The 21787-nt window shown below is 39.8% G+C and overlaps 1 protein-coding gene across 5 annotated transcripts in view; it reads right to left on the bottom strand.

The window, feature by feature from the left end:
- The window catches only part of UBR1 (ubiquitin protein ligase E3 component n-recognin 1), a 184606-nt gene that overhangs the window by 118676 nt on the left and 44143 nt on the right, over nucleotides 1–21787 (bottom strand). For 3 of the 5 annotated variants that reach the window (XM_032622213.1, XM_032622215.1, XM_032622214.1), the window contains exons 2-3: nucleotides 19028–19284; nucleotides 16250–16328 (exon numbers count right to left, since the gene is read on the bottom strand). In XM_032622213.1, coding sequence (XP_032478104.1) covers nucleotides 16250–16328; nucleotides 19028–19284 — 336 coding nt within the window. Of the gene's footprint in view, nucleotides 1–16249; nucleotides 16329–19027; nucleotides 19285–21787 lie in introns of those variants that run through there. The other 2 variants (XM_032622216.1, XM_032622217.1) reach the window with 2 other exon arrangements.

The following is a 21787-nucleotide window of genomic DNA, read 5'->3' as shown; positions in this document are numbered from 1 at the left end:
CCCTCTGGTTGTGGCGAGTGGGGGCTACTCTTTGTTGCAGTGCACGGGCTTCTCATTGCAGTGGCTTCTCTTGTTGTGGAGCACAGGCTCTAGGCGCGCAGGCTTCAGCAGCTGTGGCAAGCGAGCTCTAGAGTGCAGGCTCAGTAGTTGTGGTGCATGGGCTTGGTTGCTCCGCAGCATGTGGGATCTTCCCAGACCAGGGCTCGAACCCATGTCCCCTGCATTGGCAGGTGGATTCTTAACCACTGCGCCACCAGGGAAGCCCCTCATATCCTTTTAATGGGACTGTAAATTGACACAGCAATTCAGGAAAAACATTTGGCAAAATCTATGAAAATTTTAAATGCATGTACCCTTCAATCCAGAAAATCTACCTCTAAGAATCTAGTCTCAAGCATTCTTTAATATATACACTGGTTTATATTAAAACAAAGGTATATGTGTATGTCCCATTATTTGTTGATCAGTGAAAGCTGGAAACAGTGTAATTATCTAGAAAAGGGTGATGGGTTAAATATTTGATGACATATTCCCACAAAGGAATACATGCAGCAAATAAATAAGGCAAGAGTTATATATATCAACACAGAATTATCTCCATGATATATTAAGTTAAAATCAAGTTGCAGGGAGTTCCCTGGTGACCTAGTAGTTAGGATTCCAGGCTTTCACTGCTGTGGCCTAGGTTCAATCCCTGGTCGGGGAACTGAGATCCTGCAAACTGTGCAGCATGGCCAAAAAAAAAGTTGCAAAACGAAATATATAGTAGGATCCCATTTGTACACACACAAACATCCTCCTAAACATATAAATATATATATGAGTGTACATGTTTGTACATGCATAAAGATCTGTAAGGATGTGCACTAAATTGTGTTCAGTTTAACAAAGAAAGTATGATGGGACAGAAAGGCAACAACAATTTTTATTTGTATTCTTTTGTATTATTTGAATTTTTAAAAGATAAGTTTTATTGCATTGCCTAAATTATTTTTTTTAATGTTGTTGTGTTTCAAAGATAATATATGAATACAAATTCTCATCATGTAGGATTATAGCAGGCTGTTAAAATAGACCCTGATCGTTATTTTTACACCTCAGAAAATACTGAGTTCTCATATATCCCTCCTTTTCCCTACCCACAGTTTCCCCTATTATGAACATCTTGCAATAGTGCGGCACATTTGTTGCAATTGAGGAGTCAATGTTGATACATTATTATTTTTTAATTAATTAATTAATTTATATTTGGCTGCTTTGACTCTTAGTTGCTGCACGCGGGCTTTTCACTGCAGTGACCTCTCTTGTTGCGGAGCACAGGTTGTAGGCACATGGGCTCAGTAGTTGTGGCACAGGGGCTTAGTTGATCTGTGCCATGTGGAATCTTCTGGGACCAGGGCTTGAACCCGTGTCCCCTGCATTGGCAGGCAGATTCTTAACCACTGTGCCACCAGGGAAGTAAGTCCCTGATACATTAACTGAAGTCCATAATTTACATTTGGGTTCTCTCTTTGTGTTGTACATTTTGGGGGTCTTAACAAATGTATACTGACGTATATACACCACTACAGTATCACACAGGGTAGTTTTACTGCACTAAAAATTCCCTGTACTCCACCTATTCATCCCTCTATCCCTCCCACCATCATCTCCCAGCCTCAGCATCCACTGATCTTACGGTCTCCATAGTGCTGCCTTTTCCAGAATGTCATACAGCTGGAACCATACAGTATATAGCCTTTTCACAATGGCTTCTTTCATTTAGAGACATGCATTTAAGGTCCTGCCATATCTTTTCATAGCTTGATAGATCATTTCTTTTTAGCACTGAATAATATTCCATTGTAGGACTTCCCTGGTGGTGGGCGCAGTGGTTAAGATTCTGCCTGCCAATGCAGGGGACACAGGTTCGAGCCCTGGTCCAGGAAGATCCCACATGCCGTGGAGCAACCAAGCCTGTGTGCCACAACTACTGAGCCTGCACTCTACAGCCCGTGAGCCACAACTACTGAGCCCGTGTGCCACAACTACTGAAGCCCGTGTGCCCTACAGCCCATGCTCCGCAACAAGAGAAGCCACCACACTGAGAAGTCCGTGCACCACAACAAAGAGTAGCCCCCGCTCGCTGGAACTAAAGAAAGCCTGCGCACAGCAACGAAGACCCAACGCAGCCAAAAATAAAAATAAAATAAATAAAACATTAAAAAAAATTCCATTGTATCAACGTACCAAAGTTTTTTCACCCATTCACCAACTGAAAGACATCTTGGTTGCATCCAAGTTTCAGCAAATACGAATAAAACTGCCATAAACATTTCTGTGCAGGTTTTTTGTGGATATAAGTTTTCAATTCATTTGGGTAAATACCAAGGAGCATGATTGCTGGATTATATGGTTACAGTGTATATTTCTATAAGAAACTGCCAAACTGTCTTCCAAAGTGGCTGTATCGTTTTGCATTCCCAACCCAACAATGAATAGGAGTTCCTGTTCCTCCACATCCTCACCAGCATTTGGTATTGTCAATATTTTGGATTTCTGCCATTCTAATAGGTATGTAGTGGTATCTCACTATGGTTTTAATTTGTAATTCTCTAATGACATATGATGTTTTGCATCTTTTTGTGTGCTTATTGCCATTTACGTATCTTCTTGGTGAAGTGTCTGTTTCAGATCTTTTGCCCATTTTTAAAGCTGAGTTGTTCATTTTCTTACTGTTGAGTTTTAAGAGTTTTTTGTATATAGTGGATAACAATCCTTTATCAGATACATGTTTTGCAAAGCCTTCCACCCAGTCTGTGGCTTGTCTTTTTATTCTCTGAAAAGTCTCTATTTTTTAATCCAGTAATTCCACTTCTGAGAACCTATCCTAAAAAATAATCTTACATATAGAAAAATGATTTACATATAAAGATATTTATAGTAATATTGCTTACTATTAAAAAAAACTGAAACCTAAACAAATTCTCCAATAGGTAAGCAGTTAAAATATATTATGGTTTAATATTATATACCCAATAAGTTCTAAAAGAAACATAATTGAATGCAAAATTGAATCCAAAAATTGAATGCATAATTTTACATACTGTGCTTTTTCCATTTAAAAGTATAACATGAGAATTTTATTCTTTTACAACTCTGTAAGCTTCATTTGAAAACTGTTTTTTCTGATTAGAGGAAACAGCTGTATGAATATACTATTTTTGTAACTCACTATTCTCATTTAACAACAAAAAGGAAACATTTATGGAGTTAAAAATAATCTTTGGGACTTCCCTGGCAGTACAGTGGTTAAGACTCCATGTTTCCATTGCAGGGGGCACGGATTCGATCCCTGGTCGGGGAACTAAGATCCCACATACTACGTGGTGCAGTCAAAAAAATAATAATAATAATCTTTAACAGTGGGTGTTTTTGTTTATTTTGAGGATAAAAATGCAGAGGTTTACTGAAAGTTTTTTTAAAGATAGTACTTCAGTATATTCTTTCTTCTTTCATGGTTACCTTTTTGTGTGTATGTAAGAATGTTTAAGTTCTACTCTCTAAGCAAATTTCAATCATACAATAATACAGTGTTATCAACTATAGTCACCATGTTAAATACATTAGATCCTCAGACCTTATTTATCTTACTGTAGTTTTTTTTAAGGGATAAACTACTGAAAAGCTGGATATCACAAAGAAGGGTCACATTACACACAGCAGAACAAAAAGCTCCAATTTTTATCTGTTATTTTCCTGTTCTCAAAAGGTTTTTGTTTTGTTTTGTTTCTTGTTTTTTATGCCTCTACTTTACTTTCAATTCTCATCTTGGATTGTGCAAGATCACAGAGAAAACTCTTTGGAATGGGATATAAGTTTTACACATAAGGGAAAATTCAATTTTTGGCTCTTTGGTATTAAATTAAAATTTATATGAACACATGAAGTTTGACACTTAAAAACAACCTCAACAGGGCTACCCTGGTGGCGCAGTGGTTAAGAATCCGCCTGCCAATGCAGGGGACATGGGTTCGAGCCCTGGTCGGGGAAGATCCCACATGCTGCAGAGCAACTAAGCCCACGCACCACAACTACTGAGCCTGCGAGCCACAACTACTGAAGCCTGCGCACCTAGAGCCCGTGCTCCGCAACAAGAGAAGCCACTGCAATGAGAAGCCCACGCACCACAACAAAGAGCAGCCCCCACTCACTGCAACTAGAGAAAGCCCACGCGCAGCAACAAAGACCCAATGCGGCCAAAAATAAAATTTTTAAAAAAACAATAAAAAGTTAAGATAGTTAAGTATTCATTGATATGTTTTTTTATCATAAACAATATATAATCAAGATGAACTATTTTTGTGTCTGCAAGTCAGGTGCTATCAAGCAAACAGCAATCCTTTTTAAATGTTTAACTCAAAGACAAATAGGAAGACTCAATAAATTTTAATTTTCCAAATGTTCTCAGAAAGAATTATCAGAAGCATCCTCCAGTTATAAAACACAGTTGGGTAATCCATTTACCCCAAATGAAACACCTGTGTGTGTTGTGAGGTAGCAATGATAGAACTATGATCTTCTGTGGTGATAACACCCACAATGCAGAAGCATTCCCTCTTCACATGAAGAGTGTGAATAACAAGAAGGGATGGAGAGTCACCTTTCACTATTTCAGCAACTACTGGTGTTTTCACAGTATTTTAAATGCCTGATTTCAATTTTACAACAACAATACCAATATTTATTCTGAAAGGTAATTGTATGTTCCAAGTAGCAGAACTTCCAACACGATCTCTAAGAATAATTCAAAGTTCTTTTTTTGGCTGCACTGTGTGGTTTGCAGGATCTCAGTTCCCTAACCAGGGACTGAACCCGGGCCATAGCAGTGAAAGTACTGATTCCTAACCGCTAGACCACCAGAGAACTCCCTAATTCGCAGTTCTGAACCATGCTTCAGAAAAACATTTCTAGCAGTGCAGGATTTATTCCTATTTCATCGGTGGTAATAACTGCACATGTCACTGCAGGAACTTTACATTCTTCTGCTGCAGACTTTAAGACTGCTGTGAAAGGTGTACTTTTGGGAACACTGAGTACTCCATAAGGTAGCCAGCAGCATGACTTTAAAGGAAAACTTGGACATGGTGGAGCAGGTCTGGACAGAGTTGCCATGCCATCTCCATGCAGCAGCCCCACTTCCTCTGTGGTGCCGGGGACTGCAAAAGTTGTTCTGTGCTATTCTGTGACAAAAGGTTTTTCTTGGTGCTTTCTTCACATAGTACCTGATCTTGGGTCTGCATCCCCATCGTTATTCTTTTCTTCCCCTTCTCTGCAGCAACACAGATCCCTTCTTATTTCTTCTAATCTTTTTTTTAATGGCTTCATTTTTTCTTTTATTATGTTTTTTATTATAAAAAGAATATACACAATGTATAGGCAAGTTACAAAGTATAATAATAAAATGATCCAGCATCTAACACAAGAGAATATTAATACTGTTGATGTTCCCTCTGTGATCATCCACTTGCCCTGGAGGTTACTATTACTTGAATTGTATTTATTAGTCATTCCCTCACTTTTCTTTAAAAATTTCACCACACATAATAGGTATTCCAGAAGGATTCTACCAAATTATTCTTCCACCAAAAGTCTTCTGTTCTCTTCACACTCACTTTTGAAGGGTAATATTTTTAAAAGCTTATGAACATAATTTTTTATTAGTTACACAATAGCCCATCCTTCTGAAAACTCAAAGGTTCCTTAGTAAGCTGTGTACGCACCCTCTACAAGAAGAGCTCTGCAAAAACCTAAAGATGATAAACCTAAGCATGCTTCATAAGAGTGCTTTGTGGTGGCAGTGTAGACTGGTAAGCTTTCAATACTCGAAGGTAGCTTAGTGAAGAGGTTCCTAAAATTTAACAGACAAGTTTTACCAGTCCACGGAAAATCAGAAAAGGAAGGAATAAGGAGTGTGATGAGTTCTTTAACAGAGCTACATGTATGCAATCTAAAGACCTGCTCTTTAGTCTGAGATTATCCTACGTTCTTGGAGTTAAATTTTCTTTTTCTTCATAAAATGATAGGAGATGGTAGGTATTTTTTGGTTGCTGTTCATGTGCCCTTTTTAAAATTAAAATTGAACTTCCCTAGCCAAATAAAAATTTGAAAACCCTATGTCTTACCCAAAGTCTTGTGAAATTGTACTGGACCACAAAATCCCAAAGTTTGGCAACTGGAAAACTCTGGCCTTGAGACTTCAGCATCTCTCCCCCTTAACATCCCAGAGTAAAACTAACAAGAAATTAACAACTTCCTCCTTGTCTCTACTTCTGGCATTCTTTCTTGAGTTCTCCAACATAAGGAAAAAACTATAATAAATGGAGACGACTGGGAAATATGAAATTAACCAATGATCAACTTTGTAAATTCCATCACTGATTAGCTTTGCAATGTTAGGAAAACATTTTAACCACACTATATGATAGGGTCCTCATGTTTTTTCTTTTGCACAATAATAAAAATACATATATATATATATATATATATATATATATATAACATATATCTATAGCTTATCATTTCCTGAGATAGAAGCACTAATGTTGAAGCCAGTCTAAAAACATGAACCACACTTTCAGCTCTATGGAAGAAATAGTCTACATAACTTTAAGATGTTATTTACATTTACATGGGACCTTCGGCATATTATATGTACAAAGAGAAACATCAATTATTATATCTGCCCAAGCCCAGAGCACAGAACCAATACTGTTACTTGAAAAATACATTTCAGCTCAAAATAACAAAGTTGTCTGAAGATGTCACAGGAAAGGCAAATCCCTCAACCTCACTACTAATTAAGAAAATTAAACTAAGACCACCATGTGATACCATTATATAGCCACCAAACTGGCTAAAATTAAAAAGACTAGCAACACCAAATCTTGTAAGTGTGTGTTGGTATAACCACTTTGGAAAACACTATCTACTATGACTTAAGATATACCCTAGAACTCAGCAATTCTATTCCAGATATATACCCTGGATAAACTCCTGTACATGTGTACCAAAATATGCAAATAAGAATGTCCACAGGGGTCGGCGTGAAGATGGCGGAAGAGTAAGACGTGGAGATCGCCTTCCTCCTCACGGATACACCAGAAATACATCTACACGTGGAACAACTCCTACAGAACACCTACTGAAGGCTGGCAGAAGACCTCAGAGCTCCCAAAAGGCAAGAAACTCCCCACGTACCTGGGTAGGGCAAAAGAAAAAAGAAAAAACAGAGACAAAAGAATAAGGACGGCACCTGCACCAGTGGGAGGGAGCTGTGAAGGAGGAAAAGTTTCCACACACTAGGAAGCCCCTCCGCGGGCGGAGACTGCGGGAGGCAGAGGGGGGAGTTTCGGGACCGCGGAGTAGTGCACAGCGACGGGTGCGGAGGGCAAAGCGGGGAGATTCCTGCACAGACGATCGGTGCCGACCGGCACTCACCAACCCGAGAGGCTTGTCTGCTCACCTGCCGGGGCGGGCGGGGCTGCGAGCTGAGGCTCCGGTTTCGGTTTTGGACGGAGCGCAGGGAGAGGACTGGGGTTGGCGGCTTGAGCATAGCCTGAAGGGGTTGGTGCGCCACGACTAGCCGGGAGGGAGTTCGGGGGAAAGCCGGCACCGGCTGAAGAGGCAAGAGACTTTTTCTTCCCTCTTTGTTTCCTGGTGCGCGAGGAGAGGGGTTTAAGAGAGCTGCTTAAAGGAACTCCAGAGACGGGCGTGAGCCGCGGCTAAAAGCGTGAACCCCAGAGACGGGCGCGAGCCGCGGCTGAGGGCGCGAGCCCCCGAGACGGGCGCGAGCCGCGGCGGGAAGCGCGAGCCCCAGAGACGGGCGCGAGCTGCGGCTGAAACCGCGGACCCCAGAGACGGGCGGGAGACGCTGGGGCTGCTGCTGCCGTCACCAGGGGGGCTGTGTGCGAGCACTGGTCACTCTCCGCGCCCCTCTTCCGCGGAGCCTGTGCAGGCCGCCACTGCCAGGTTCCCGGGATCCAGGGACAACTTCCCCGGGAGTACGCACGGCGGGTCTCAGGCTGGTGCAGCGTCACGCCGGCCTCTGCCGCAGCGTCACGCCGCCTCTGCCGCCGCAGGCCCGCCCCGCACGTAGTGCCCCTCCTTCCCCCATCCCCCAACCCCCGGCCTGAGTGAGCCGGAGCTCCCGAATCAGCGGCTCCTTTAACCCCGTCCTGTCTGAGCAAAAAAACAGACGCCCTCCAGCGATCTGCGCGCAGGGGCAGGGCCGGGTACAAAGCTGAGCTCCTGTGAGCTGTGAGAGCAGGGAGGAGAGGGGGAGGTCTCTCCCGGCAGCCGCGGAGGCGGCGGATTGAAGCTCCACGATCAACTTGATGTGCCCTGCATTGTGGAATACCTGAATAGACAGGGAGTGATCCCAAATTGAAGAGGGGGAATTTAGGAGCGAGATCTGTGATTTTTTTCCCTTTTCCTCTTTTTGTGAATGTGTGCGTGTATGCTTCTGTGTGAGATCTTGTCTGTATACTCTTGCTTCCACCATTTGTCCTAGGGCTCTATCCGTCCATGGTTTTTTTTTTTTAAAAAAAAAAAATTTTTTTTTTAATAATTAATTTTAATTGTAATAACTTTATTGAACTTTACCTTCGTTCTTTCTTTCTTTCTTTCCTTCCCTCTTTTAGACAGCGAATCACCCCAGGTTGAGGAGGTGGTCTCTGGGAGCAGGATTTATGATTTTTCCCCCTTTGCCTCTCTTTGTGAACGTGTATGTGTATGGTTCTGTGTAAGATTTTCTCTGTATAGCTTTGCTTCCAACATTTGTCCTAGGGCTCTATCCGTCCATGGTTTTTTTTTAAAAAAAATTTTTTTTTCTTAATAATTAATTTTAATTGTAATAACTTTATTGTACTTTACCTTCGTTCTTTCTTTCTTTCCTTCCTTCCTTCCCTCCTTTAGACAGCGAATCACCCCAGGTTGAGGAGGTGGTCTCTGGGAGCAGGATTTATGATTTTTCCCCCTTTGCCTCTCTTTGTGAACACGTATGTGTATGCTTCTGTGTAAGATTTTCTCTGTATAGCTTTGTTTCCAACATTTGTCCTAGGGTTCTATCTGTTCTTTTTTTTTTTTTCTTTCTTTCTAAATATTTTTTAGTACAATAACTATATTATACTTTATTTTATTTTTACTGTATCTTCTTTCTTTCTGTCTTTTTTCCTTCTTTCCCTCCTTCCTTCCTCCCTTCCTCCCTCCCTCCCTCCCTCCTTTCTTTCCTTCTTTGCTTCTTTCTTCCTTCCTTCCTTTCCTCCTTTCCTCCTTTCCTTCTTTCTTTCCTCAAACTTCTACTAATTCTCTCTACATTTTCTCCTTCTTTCCCTCCTTCCTTCCTTCCTTCTCCCCTCCCTCCCTTTCTTTCCTTCTTTGCTTCTTTCTTCCTTCCTTCCTTTCCTCCTTTCCTTCTTTCTTTCCTCATACTTATACTAATTCTCTCTACATTTTCTCCTTCTTTCCCTCCTACCTTCCTTCCTTCCTCCCTCCCTCCCTCCTTTCTTTCCTTCTTTGCTTCTTTCTTCCTTCCTTCCTTTCCTCCTTTCCTTCTCTCTTTCCTCAAACTTCTACTAATTCTCTCTACATTTTCTCCTTCTTTCCCTCCTTCTTTCCTTCCTCCCTCCCTCCCTCCCTCCCTCCTTTCTTTCCTTCTTTGCTTCTTTCTTCCTTCCTTCCTTTCCTCCTTTCCCTCTTTCTTTCCTCATACTTCTACTAATTCTCTCTACATTTTCTCCTTCTTTCCCTCCTTCCTTCCTTCCTTCCTCCCTCAGTCCCTCCTTTCTTTCCTTCTTTCTTCCTTCCTTCCTTTCCTCCTTTCCTTCTTTCTTTCCTCATACTTCTAATAATTCTCTTTACTTTTCCTCCCTTTTATTCTGAGCCGTGTGGATGAAAGGCTCTTGGTGCTCCAGCCCAGGAGGCAGGGCTCTGCCTCTGAGGTAGGAGAACCAACTTCAGGACACTGATCAACAAGAGACCTCCCAGCTCCACATAATAAACGGTGGAAATCTCCCAGAGACCTCCATCTTAACACCAGCACCCAGCTTCACTCAACAACCAGCAAGCCACAGTGCTGGACAACCTATGCCAAACAACTAGCAAAACAGGAACACAACCCCACCCATTAGCAGAGAGGCTGCCTAAAATCATAACAAGGCCACAGACACCCGAAAACACACCACCAGACGTGAACCTGCCCACTAGAGAGACAAGATCCAGCCTCATCCACCACAACACAGGCACTAGTCCCCTCCACCAGGAAGCCTACACAACCCGCTGAAACAACCTTAGCCACTGGAGACAGACATCAAAAACAACGGGAACTACGAACGTGCAGCCTGAAAAAGGAGACCCCAAACACAGTAAGATAAGCAAAATGAGAAGACAGAAAAACACACAGCAGATGAAGGAGCAAGATAAAAACCCACCAGACCTAACAAATGAAGAGGAAATAGGCAATCTACCTGAAAAAGAATTCAGAATAATGATAGTAAGGATGATCCGAAATCTTGGAAGTAGAATGGACAAAATGCAAGAAACAGTTAACAAGGACCTACAAGAACTAAAGATGAAACAAGCAACGATGAACAACGCAATAAATGAAATTAAAAGTACTCTAGATAGGATCAATAGCAGAATAACTGAGGCAGAAGAACGGATAAGTGACCTGGAAGATAAAGTAGTGGAAATAACTACTGCAGAGCAGAATAAAGAAAAAAGAATGAAAAGAACTGAGGACAGTCTCAGAGAGCTCTGGGACAACATTAAACGCACCAACATTCGAATTATAGGGGTTCCAGAAGAAGAAGAAAAAAAGAAAGGGACTGAGAAAATATTTGAAGAGATTATAGTTGAAAACTTCCCTAATATGGGAAAGGAAATAGTTAATCAAGTCCAGGAAGCACAGAGAGTCCCATACAGGATAAATACAAGGAGAAATACGCCAAGACACATATTAATCAAACTATCAAAAATTAAATACAAAGAAAGCATATTAAAAGCAGCAAGGGAAAAACAACAAATAACACACAAGGGAATCCCCATAAGGTTAACAGCTGATCTCTCAGCAGAAACCCTACAAGCCAGAAGGGAGTGGCAGGACATACTGAAAGTGATGAAGGAGAAAAACCTGCAACCAAGACTCCTCTACCCAGCAAGGATCTCATTCAGATTTGATGGAGAAATTAAAACCTTTACAGACAAGCAAAAGCTGAGAGAGTTCAGCACCACCAAACCAGCTTTACAACAAATGCTAAAGGAACTTCTCTAGATAAGAAATGCAAAAGAAGGAAACGACCTATAATAACGAACCCAAAACAATATAGAAAATGGGAATAGGAACATACATATCGATAATTACCTTAAATGTAAATGGACTAAATGCTCCCACCAAAAGACACAGATTGGCTGAATGGATACAAAAACAAGACCCTTATATATGCTGTCTACAAGAGACCCACCTCAGACCTAGAGACACATACAGACTGAAAGTAAGGGGATGGAAAAAGATATTCCATGCAAATGGAAACCAAAAGAAAGCTGGAGTAGCAATTCTCATATCAGACAAAATAGACTTTAAAATAAGGACTATTAAAAGGGATAAAGAAGGACACTACATAATGATCAAGGGATCGATCCAAGAAGAAGATATAACAATTGTAAATATTTATGCATCCAACATAGGAGCACCTCAATACATAAGGCAAATACTAACAGCCATAAAAGGGGAGATTGACAGTAACACATTCATAGTAGGGGACTTTAACACCCCACTTTCACCCATGGACAGATCATCCAAAATGAAAATAAATAAGGAAACACAAGCTTTAAATGATACATTAAACAAGATGGACTTAATTGATATTTATAGGACACTCCATCCAAAAACAACAGAATACACATTTTTCTCAAGTGCTCATGGAACATTCTCCAGGATAGATCATATCTTGGGTCACAAATCAAGCCTTGGTAAATTTAAGAAAATTGAAATTGTATCAAGTATCTTTTCTGACCACAACGCCATGAGACTAGATATCAATTACAGGAAAAGATCTGTAAAATATACAAACACATGGAGGCTAAACAATACACTACTTAATAATGAAGTGATCACTGAAGAAATCAAAGAGGAAATAAAAAAATACCAAGAAACAAATGACAATGGAGACACAACGACCCAAAACCTATGGGATGCAGCAACTGCAGTTCTAAGGGGGAAGTTGATAGCAATACAAGCCCACCTTAAGAAGCAGGAAACATCTCGAATAAACAACCTAACCTTGCACCTCAAGCAATTAGAGAAAGAAGAACAAAAAAGCCCCAAAGCTAGCAGAAGGAAAGAAATCATAAAAATCAGATCAGAAATAAATGAAAAAGAAATGAAGGAAACGATAGCAAAGATCAATAAAACTAAAAGCTGGTTCTTTGAGAAGATAAACAAAATAGATAAACCACTAGCCAGACTCATCAAGAAAAAAAGGGAGAAGACTCAAATCAATAGAATTAGAAATGAGAAAGGAGAAATAACAACTGACACTGCAGAAATAAAAAAAATCATGAGAGATTACTACAAGCAACTCTATGCCAATAAAATGGACAATCTGGAAGAAATGGACAAATTCTTAGAAATGCACAACCTGCCAAGACTGAATCAGGAAGAAATAGAAAATATGAACAGACCAATCACAAGCACTGAAATTGAAACTGTGATTAAAAATCTTCCAACAAACAAAAGCCCAGGACCAGATGGCTTCACAGGTGAATTCTATCAAACGTTTAGAGAAGAGCTAACACCTATCCTTCTCAAACTCTTCCAAAATATAGCAGAGGGAGGAACACTCCCAAATTCCTTCTACGAGGCCACCATCACCTTGATACCAAAACCAGACAAGGATGTCACAAAGAAAGAAAACTACAGGCCAATATCACTGATGAACATAGATGCAAAAATCCTCAACAAAATACTAGCAAACAGAATCCAACAGCACATTAAAAGGATCATACACCATGATCAAGTGGGGTTTATTCCAGGAATGCAAGGATTCTTCAATATACGCAAATCTATCAATGTGATAAACCATATTAACAAATTGAAGGAGAAAAACCATATGATCATCTCAATAGATGCAGAGAAAGCTTTTGACAAAATTCAACACCCATTTATGATAAAAACCCTCCAGAAAGTAGGCATAGAGGGAACTTTCCTCAACATAATAAAGGCCATATATGACAAGCCCACAGCAAACATCATCCTCAATGGTGAAAAACTGAAAGCATTTCCACTAAGATCAGGAACAAGACAAGGTTGCCCACTCTCACCACTCTTATTCAACATAGTTTTGGAAGTTTTAGCCACAGCAATCAGAGAAGAAAAGGAAATAAAAGGAATCCACATCGGAAAAGAAGAAGTAAAGCTGTCACTGTTTGCAGATGACATGATACTATACATAGAGAATCCTAAAGATGCTACCAGAAAACTAATAGAGCTAATCAATGAATTTGGTAAAGTAGCAGGATACAAAATTAATGCACAGAAATCTCTGGCATTCCTATATACTAATGATGAAAAATCTGAAAGTGAAATCAAGAAAACACTCCCATTTACCATTGCAACAAAAAGAATAAAATATCTAGGAATAAACCTACCTAAGGAGACGAAAGACCTGTATGCAGAAAATTATAAGACACTGATGAAAGAAATTAAAGATGATACAAATAGATGGAGAGATATACCATGTTCTTGGATGGGAAGAATCAACATTGTGAAAATGACTCTACTACCCAAAGCAATCTACAGATTCAATGCAATCCCTATCAAACTACCACTGGCATTTTTCACAGAACTAGAACAAAAAATTTCGCAATTTGTATGGAAACACAAAAGACCCCGAATAGCCAAAGCAATCTTGAGAACGAAAAAAGGAGCTGGAGGAATCAGGCTCCCTGACTTCAGACTATACTACAAAGCAACAGTAATCAAGACAGTATGGTACTGGCACAAAAACAGAAAGATAGATCAGTGGAACAGGATAGAAAGCCCAGAGATAAACCCACGCACATATGGACACCTTATCTTTGATAAAGGAGGCAGGAATGTACAGTGGAGAAAGGACAGCCTCTTCAATAAATGGTGCTGGGAAAACTGGACACGTACATGTAAAAGTATGAGATTAGATCACTCCCTAACACCATACACAAAAATAAGCTCAAAATGGATTAAAGACCTAAATGTAAGGCCAGAAACTATCAAACTCTTAGAGGAAAACATAGGCAGAACACTCTATGACATAAATCACAGCAAGATCCTTTCTGACCCATCTCCTAGAGTAATGGAAATAAAAACAAAAATAAACAAATGGGACCTAATGAAACTTCAAAGCTTTTGCACAGCAAAGGAAACCATAATCAAGACCAAAAGACAACCCTCAGAATGGGAGAAAACATTTGCAAATGAAGCAACTGACAAAGGATTAATCTCCAAAATTTACAAGCAGCTCATGTAGCTCAATAACAAAAAAACAAACAACCCAATCCAAAAATGGGCAGAAGACCTAAACAGACATTTCTCCAAAGAAGATATACAGAATGCCAACAAACACATGAAAGAATGCTCAACATCATTAATCATTAGAGAAATGCAAATCAAAACTACAATGAGATATCATCTCACACCAGTCAGAATGGCCATCATCAAAAAATCTAGAAACAATAAATGCTGGAGAGGGTGTGGAGAAAAGGGGACACTCTTGCACTGCTGGTGGGAATGTGAATTGGTTCAGCCACTATGGAGAACAGTATGGAGGTTCCTTAAAAAACTACAAATAGAATTACCATATGACCCAGCAATCCCACTACTGGGCATATACCCTGAGAAAACCATAATTCAAAAAGAGTCATGTACCAAAATGTTCATTGCAGCTCTATTTACAATAGCCTGGAGATGGAAAGAACCTAAGCGCCCATCATCGGACGAATGGATAAAGAAGATGTGGCACATATACACAATGGAATATTACTCAGCCTTAAAAAGAAATGAAATTAAGATATTTGTAATGAGATGGATAGACCTAGAGTCTGTCATACAGAGTGAAGTAAGTCAGAAAGACAAAGACAAATACCGTATGCTAACACATATATATGGAATTTAAGGGGGAAAAATGTCATGAAGAACCTAGGGATAAGACAGGAATAGAGGCGCAGACCTACTGGAGAATGGACTTGAGGATATGGGGAGGGGGAAGGGTGAGTTTTGACAGGGCGAGAGAGAGTCATGGACATATACACACTAACAAACGTAGTAAGGTAGATAGCTAGGGGGAAGCAGCCGCAAGGCACAGGGATATAAGCTCGGGGCTTTGGGACAGCCTGGAGGGGTGGGAGGGGGAGAGTGGGAGGGAGGGAGACGCAAGAGGGAAGACACATGGGAGCACATGTATATGTATAGCTGATTCACTTTGTTATAAATCAGAAACTAACACACCATTGTAAAGCAATTATACCCCAATAAAGATGTTAAAAAAAAAAAAAAAAAGAATGTCCACAGCAGAGTTGTTTTAATACAATAATAGTCCCAAATTGGAAACAATCTACATATCTATATACAGTACAATGAATAAAGACAATATAGATTATTAAACCCTATAAGGTAAATGGACAAAATATATACATGTGTATATATATAAGTATATACTTAATGCCGAGTGAAAGCTACTCAACAAGAAAAAGATACAGAATGACTCCATCTGTACAGAATTCAAGAACAGAACCATTCAATATGATTTGAGTGATAAGCTAAAAGGGAAATCAAGGAAACCATTATCACAAAACACAGGAGAGGGAGATTATCACAAAGGAGGAGAGAAGGATGGTGATCCAGAAGGAACAAATGGGAGGCCCCTGAGAGCTGGAAATGTCTCATTTCTTGACCTAAGTAGTGGTTACACAGGTGTTCACTTTATAGTTATTCTTTAAGCTGTTCATATGCTTTATACAATCTTCTGCATAAAAATGATGTATCTCAAAAATAAAAAAATTGTAAGGAGCTGCATCTTGAAGTAGTAGATGTCTTATCACATGATATGTTTAACCAGAGCTAAAGGTTCACAAATCAGGTCTGTTACAGCAGGAACTCAAGTACTAGTCAGGAATTTGGACTAGCTGGCCATCAGACTCCTGCCAATCTAGAGATTTTAGGCATCTATTTTCATACCTTGTAACGATGATTTTTATGAACACTATTCTGGAAGCAGTCCATACAGAGTACACATGTTGGATCAATTGCACAGTCCCTGAAAAAGATTAAAAATCAGACTCCAAAATTTACATGACTCCTGCTGATACTCAAGGTATGACTATAAAATAATGTGAATGAATTTCCTATATCATGCACAAACTGATTATGAAAATACTTTAAAAACTGAATTCCAGGGACTTCCCTGGCAGTCCAGTGGTTAAGACTTCACCTTCCAAGGCAGGGGGTGTGGGTTCAATCCCTGATCGGGGAGCTAAGATTCCCACATGCCTTGTGGCCAAAACACCAATACATAAAACAGAAGCAGTATTGTAACAAATTCAATAAAGACTTTAAAGTCAAAAAGACACGTGCACCCCAATGTTCACTGAAGCACTATTTACAATAGCCAGGTCATGGAAGCAACCTAAACACCCATCGACAGACGAATGGATAAAGACGTTGTGGTACATATATACAGTGGAATATTACTCAGCCATAAAAAGGAATGAAATTGGGTCATTTGTAGAGACACAGATGGACCTAGAGACTGTCATACAGATTGAAGTAAGTCAGAAAGAAAAACAAATATCATATATTAACGCATATATGTGGAATCTAAAAAATGGTACAGATGAACTGGTTTGCAAGGCAGAAATAGAGACACAGATGTAGAGAACAGACATATGGACACAAAGGGGGGAAAGTGGGGGGGTGGTAGGGGTGGTGTGATGAATTGGGCGATTGGGATTGACATATATACACTAATATGTATAAAATAGATAACTAATAAGAACCTGGTGTATAAAAAATAAATAAAATTCAAAAAAAATTGGTTTTCTGGTGCTCCATTTGGTAGCACATATACCAAAATTCGTTTTCTGAAAAATCATCAGCTTTTTTTTCATTCTCTGCATCATCTTATCCTATTACAGTTATGAATGTACTTTACAGACACTGATTGTTCACTGGTAAATGAGGCTTGGTTAAAGACAAAATTCATTAGAATGTAAGCAACATAAATTAAAGGATTTTAATTTATTTTATATAATGATATGTCCCAAGCACGTAGATCAGTGCCTGGCACACAACAGGTATTCAATGAATATTTACTGAATAAATTAAATTCAATCTCTCTTAATCTCTTCCCTAATAAAAACTTCTAAAATGTAAAATTTTATTTAATACTTTCAAGGAAACATTAACAATAATATATATTAGTGCAAAGTGCAAAATTAATTTTTAAAATATTTATTTAGAAAAGTTGAAGAGATGGAATTCGGCAGTTTTAAAAATGAATTTTTAAAGGCTAATAAGTAGAAACTGACTAATAATAGCCTCTAAAATATAATATCATCTACTAACCTATTCAGAGCAGGATTTGTCAACCTCAGCAGTACTGACATTTTGAACTGAATAATTATTTGCTGGCGGTATAGGTGACTGTCCGTGTGCCATAGGATGTTTAAGCAGCAACCCTGGCCTCTACCCACTAGATGCCAGTACCATTCCCCTAGCTGTGACAATTAAAAATGCCTCCATGACCCTTTTGGAGAAATGAGGTCTACAAATATCTACTATGCTTTAGCTGAAATTGACCAGGCTTCAGCTAAAAATATATAACAAGATAAATGAAACTTACTGCCATATAGCAAAATAGAACATAAAATACTAAAGCTGACTGTTTCCTGAGAAAGAAAGAGAATAAAGAAAAGCAGTATGTTCTAGACAACTGTTAACTATACATAAACCAGTCAAACCTAGAATTACAGTGAAGCAAAAAACAATTCTCTGTATAAAATCTAAAACTTCACATTCCTAACCTAAACAACCTCTAATAAAAGAAAGAAAAGGGCCTCCCTGGTGGCGCAGTGGTTGAGAGTCTGCCTGCTGATGCAGGGGACACAGGTTCATGCCCCGGTCCGGGAGGATCCCACATGCCGCGGAGCGGCTGGGCCCGTGAGCCATGGCCGCTGAGCCTGCACGTCCGGAGCCTGTGCTCCCCAACAGGAGAGGCCACAACAGTGAGAGGCCCGCGTACCGCAAAAAAAAAAAAAAAGAAAGAAAGAAAAAAAACCTAAAAGTGTTAAGATCTAAAAGTTAAAAGTTTCAGGCAGGAGTAGAGAATAAAAAAGTTCTCTGTGTTACCATGTTGTGTTAAGTCAATCTCTCTCACAAAAGGCAAAAAAAAAGCCTAAAGCTGTTTCCAGTTTCCTTACCACTGGCCTCTTCTATCCAACTAAATTACAAATGCTCCTACAGGTCCACAACCCTCTGATACCAAATCTCACTTGGTGGCGAAAAAATGACCTGAAATGACAATGGACTATAGACTTTATTTATACCACTTGCTGTGAACAGTCATAGGTTTCTTACAGAAATGCTCTGTTTGATTACAGGATCCTGACCTGACTCCACCAGGGAAGTATTCAGAATTCTGAAATACATGTGGCGCCAAGAGTTTCAGATAAGGGTGTATGGACTGTGTTATAAACAAGGCAAAAATATATCTCTTATATACTTCTGGAGAACAGGAAGAAAAAGTGAGAGAACTGTTTAAGTCATATATTTAAAAACAAGCTGTATTAGGAAAAACAAACTTATAAAATAAAGTAAAATAAAGCACAATAAAACAAAGTAAATTATGTAGAATTAAATATATTATAAATAGTAATATACCAAGAAAGGTACATCATAAAATACATACAGAACACCAAGTTGTTATTATAACCAATCCTGTACATTTCTAAATCTTACCTACAAGAATATGTTGTCTCTCCACTTTTGAAAACCTTCCCACAGAGTTGAAATGCTCCACTGTGCTTCAATTTCTCTAAGCAAATATCTGGATCTTCTCCAAATAAGTACCATTCCAGTGGAGTGACTATTGACATTTGTATATTCTCCTCCTGCTTTTCCAAGTCTGGTTCCATTTCAGCAAAATAAATTTCTGGCACCAATCGTGCCAAATGGTTCAAGAAAGTAGTATGAAAATCAATTTGCTGATGCCACCACTGAAAAACAAAACAAAACAAAAATTAAACTTTGTTACAAGTTCCTTCTTAAAGATCTAGGGGCACCAGTAATTGTGTAGTTTCAGAGGAACTGATTTACAATATATTCTTCCTTTATACTTCACCAATACAAAAGGAAAGTAAATGATTTTTTTAAAAAAAAGGCCTTGGAAATAAGTGGTTGTCCCCATATCACAGGTATCTGGAAAAAAGAAGTGCAGCTATAGTGGATGGAGAATTACTCTTCCCTTCTGAAATGGTCAACTCCTGGTGTGTGAAGATTCTATTATCAGTCAAAGGCTGTACAGACAAAGTATTCCCCATACCAGTAGTTTAACTATTTTATTTTCTTCTTACAATTTTATTGAGATATAACTGACATATAGCACTTATAAGTTTAAGGTGTACAGCATAATTATCTGACTTACATACATCATGAAATGATCACCACAATAGTTTTAGTGAACATCCATCATCTCACACAGAAACAAAATTAAATGAATAGAAAAAAAAAGTGTTTTTCCTTGTGATAAGAACTCTTAGGATTTACTCTCTGATAGTTTAATTATTTAAAGGAACCATAGCATTTAATGAGAGATCAAAATGAATGAGTGCCAGAGTTTTCAGAACACAAAAAGCACTAACCATAAAAGAAAAAAACAGATAAATTGGACCTCAGCAAAAGTAAAACCTCTGCTCTTCAAAAAAAACTGTTACAGATGGCATTTTTGCCATGCTTATTTATACATGAAAACATGTTCAACATCATTAAATCATTAGAGAAGCGCAAATTAAGACAACAGTGAGGAGAAACCAAGATGGCGGCGGAGTAGAAGGACGTGGAGTTCATCTCTCTCCACAAAAGCATCAAGAATACATCTACAGATGGAACAATTCTCAGAGAACACCGGCTGAACACTAGCAGAAGACCTCGGACACCAGAAACGACAAGAAAGACCCCTGCATAACCGGGTAGGATGAAAGTAAGAAGGGAAAAATAAGAGGAGAAAAAGTGGGACAGGATCTGTGCCCCTCGGGGGAGCTGAAGCACAGAGGTTCCTGCATCCGGGGAAGCCCCCTCACTGACGGGGAAATCACTTGGGACAGAAGGGGAACATCTGAGGCTGTCAGAGGAGGATGAAATGGCTGGTCTGTAGCAGATGGGACAGAGTGAGACCTACACAGATGGTCAGTGCCACAGGCCTGTGTGCCCCAGACTGGGACGTGTGTCTGCCGGTTCACACGGGGGCTGAGAGCTGGAACATGGGGATTAGAAAGCAAACCTGGGGGGAGGACCGCTGTTGGCTGCGAGGAGACAGCCTGAGGGGACAGGAGGGAGGAAATCAGCAACCAGGACACTTATGAAGGAAACCCAGACTGCCATAGAAGCAAGGCACCACTGTTGAATGAGGTGCAGTGGGTGGAGCCACCACAGCAGCCTCTCTCTCCCCATGCACTGACCCCTGCCCCAACAGGCGCTAGGAAAAGCTGCCAGAACTGACCTCCTCATGCCAGTCACCAGGCACTAGGAAAGGTTCCCACTAGGGCCAGATCTCTCATGCCCGTGGCCACCAGTTTTTCTGCGTACCTGTCGCTGCCAGGGCCCCCAAGACCCAGGCAGTCATGCCACCTCCTCGCCCTGTCCTCACCGGAGCAGACCTGAGGGCTCCAAGGCAGCCTCGGAAGCAGACTCCAGTGGGTGGCACACACGCAAAGGTGGGGTTAAAACCACAGCTGAGCCCCAGGGGCGGGGCGACTGAAGAAGAGGAACAAAAATCTTTCCGTGCAGCTACACAAACTGCACGTTAAATCCCCGCGATCGTCTTGGTAAATCCTGCATCTATGAAATATCTGAATGGACGAGTGTTCCCAAAACAGAAACCAGTCTAGTGCTAGCAGCTATGGACTTTGGGGACTAGTACACCCAAGAGTTGGGCCATGTCAGAGTCCTAGCTGTCCCCCAGTACCCAGAGAGAGACCAGAAACGTACCTAGAGGTTTTGGAGGGTGGCCTGGGGATACAGAGGTTGGCTGTGACTCAAGGTGAGGGCAAGGACACTGACAGTTGAGACCCCAGTAAAATATAATTATTACTATTTTTTTAATGTTTTGTTTTGTTCTGTATATTTTATTATTTGTTTTTATTTAGTTTTTTAGATTTATAATATATTTCTTATATTTCTATTTCTACATTACTTTTTTGTTGTTCTGTGTTTTTAACTTGCTTTTTTTTTCTTTGCACTATCTAACTTTTATTTATTGTTTTTGTGTGTTTGTTTTGTATTCCTTGCTTTTTCCTTCAATTTGCATTCTGCTTTTGTTCTTGTTTTTTTGGTTAGTTTTGCTTTTAATTGTTTAATTTTGTTTTGGGATTCTTTTCTTGGTCTGGCTGTTTTTTTCATTTTCTCTGTTTTATGTCTTTGTTTCTTATTTTGTACGTGTGTGTGTGTGATTATTTTTGTTTCTGTTTGGCTTTACTTTTACCATTTGGGGTTTTGTTTGTC

The sequence above is a fragment of the Phocoena sinus genome, chromosome 2 (genome assembly GCF_008692025.1).
Source record: "Phocoena sinus isolate mPhoSin1 chromosome 2, mPhoSin1.pri, whole genome shotgun sequence".
NCBI classification, from domain to species: Eukaryota; Metazoa; Chordata; class Mammalia; order Artiodactyla; family Phocoenidae; genus Phocoena; species Phocoena sinus.
This window is presented reverse-complemented; position numbering and strand designations above follow the sequence as displayed.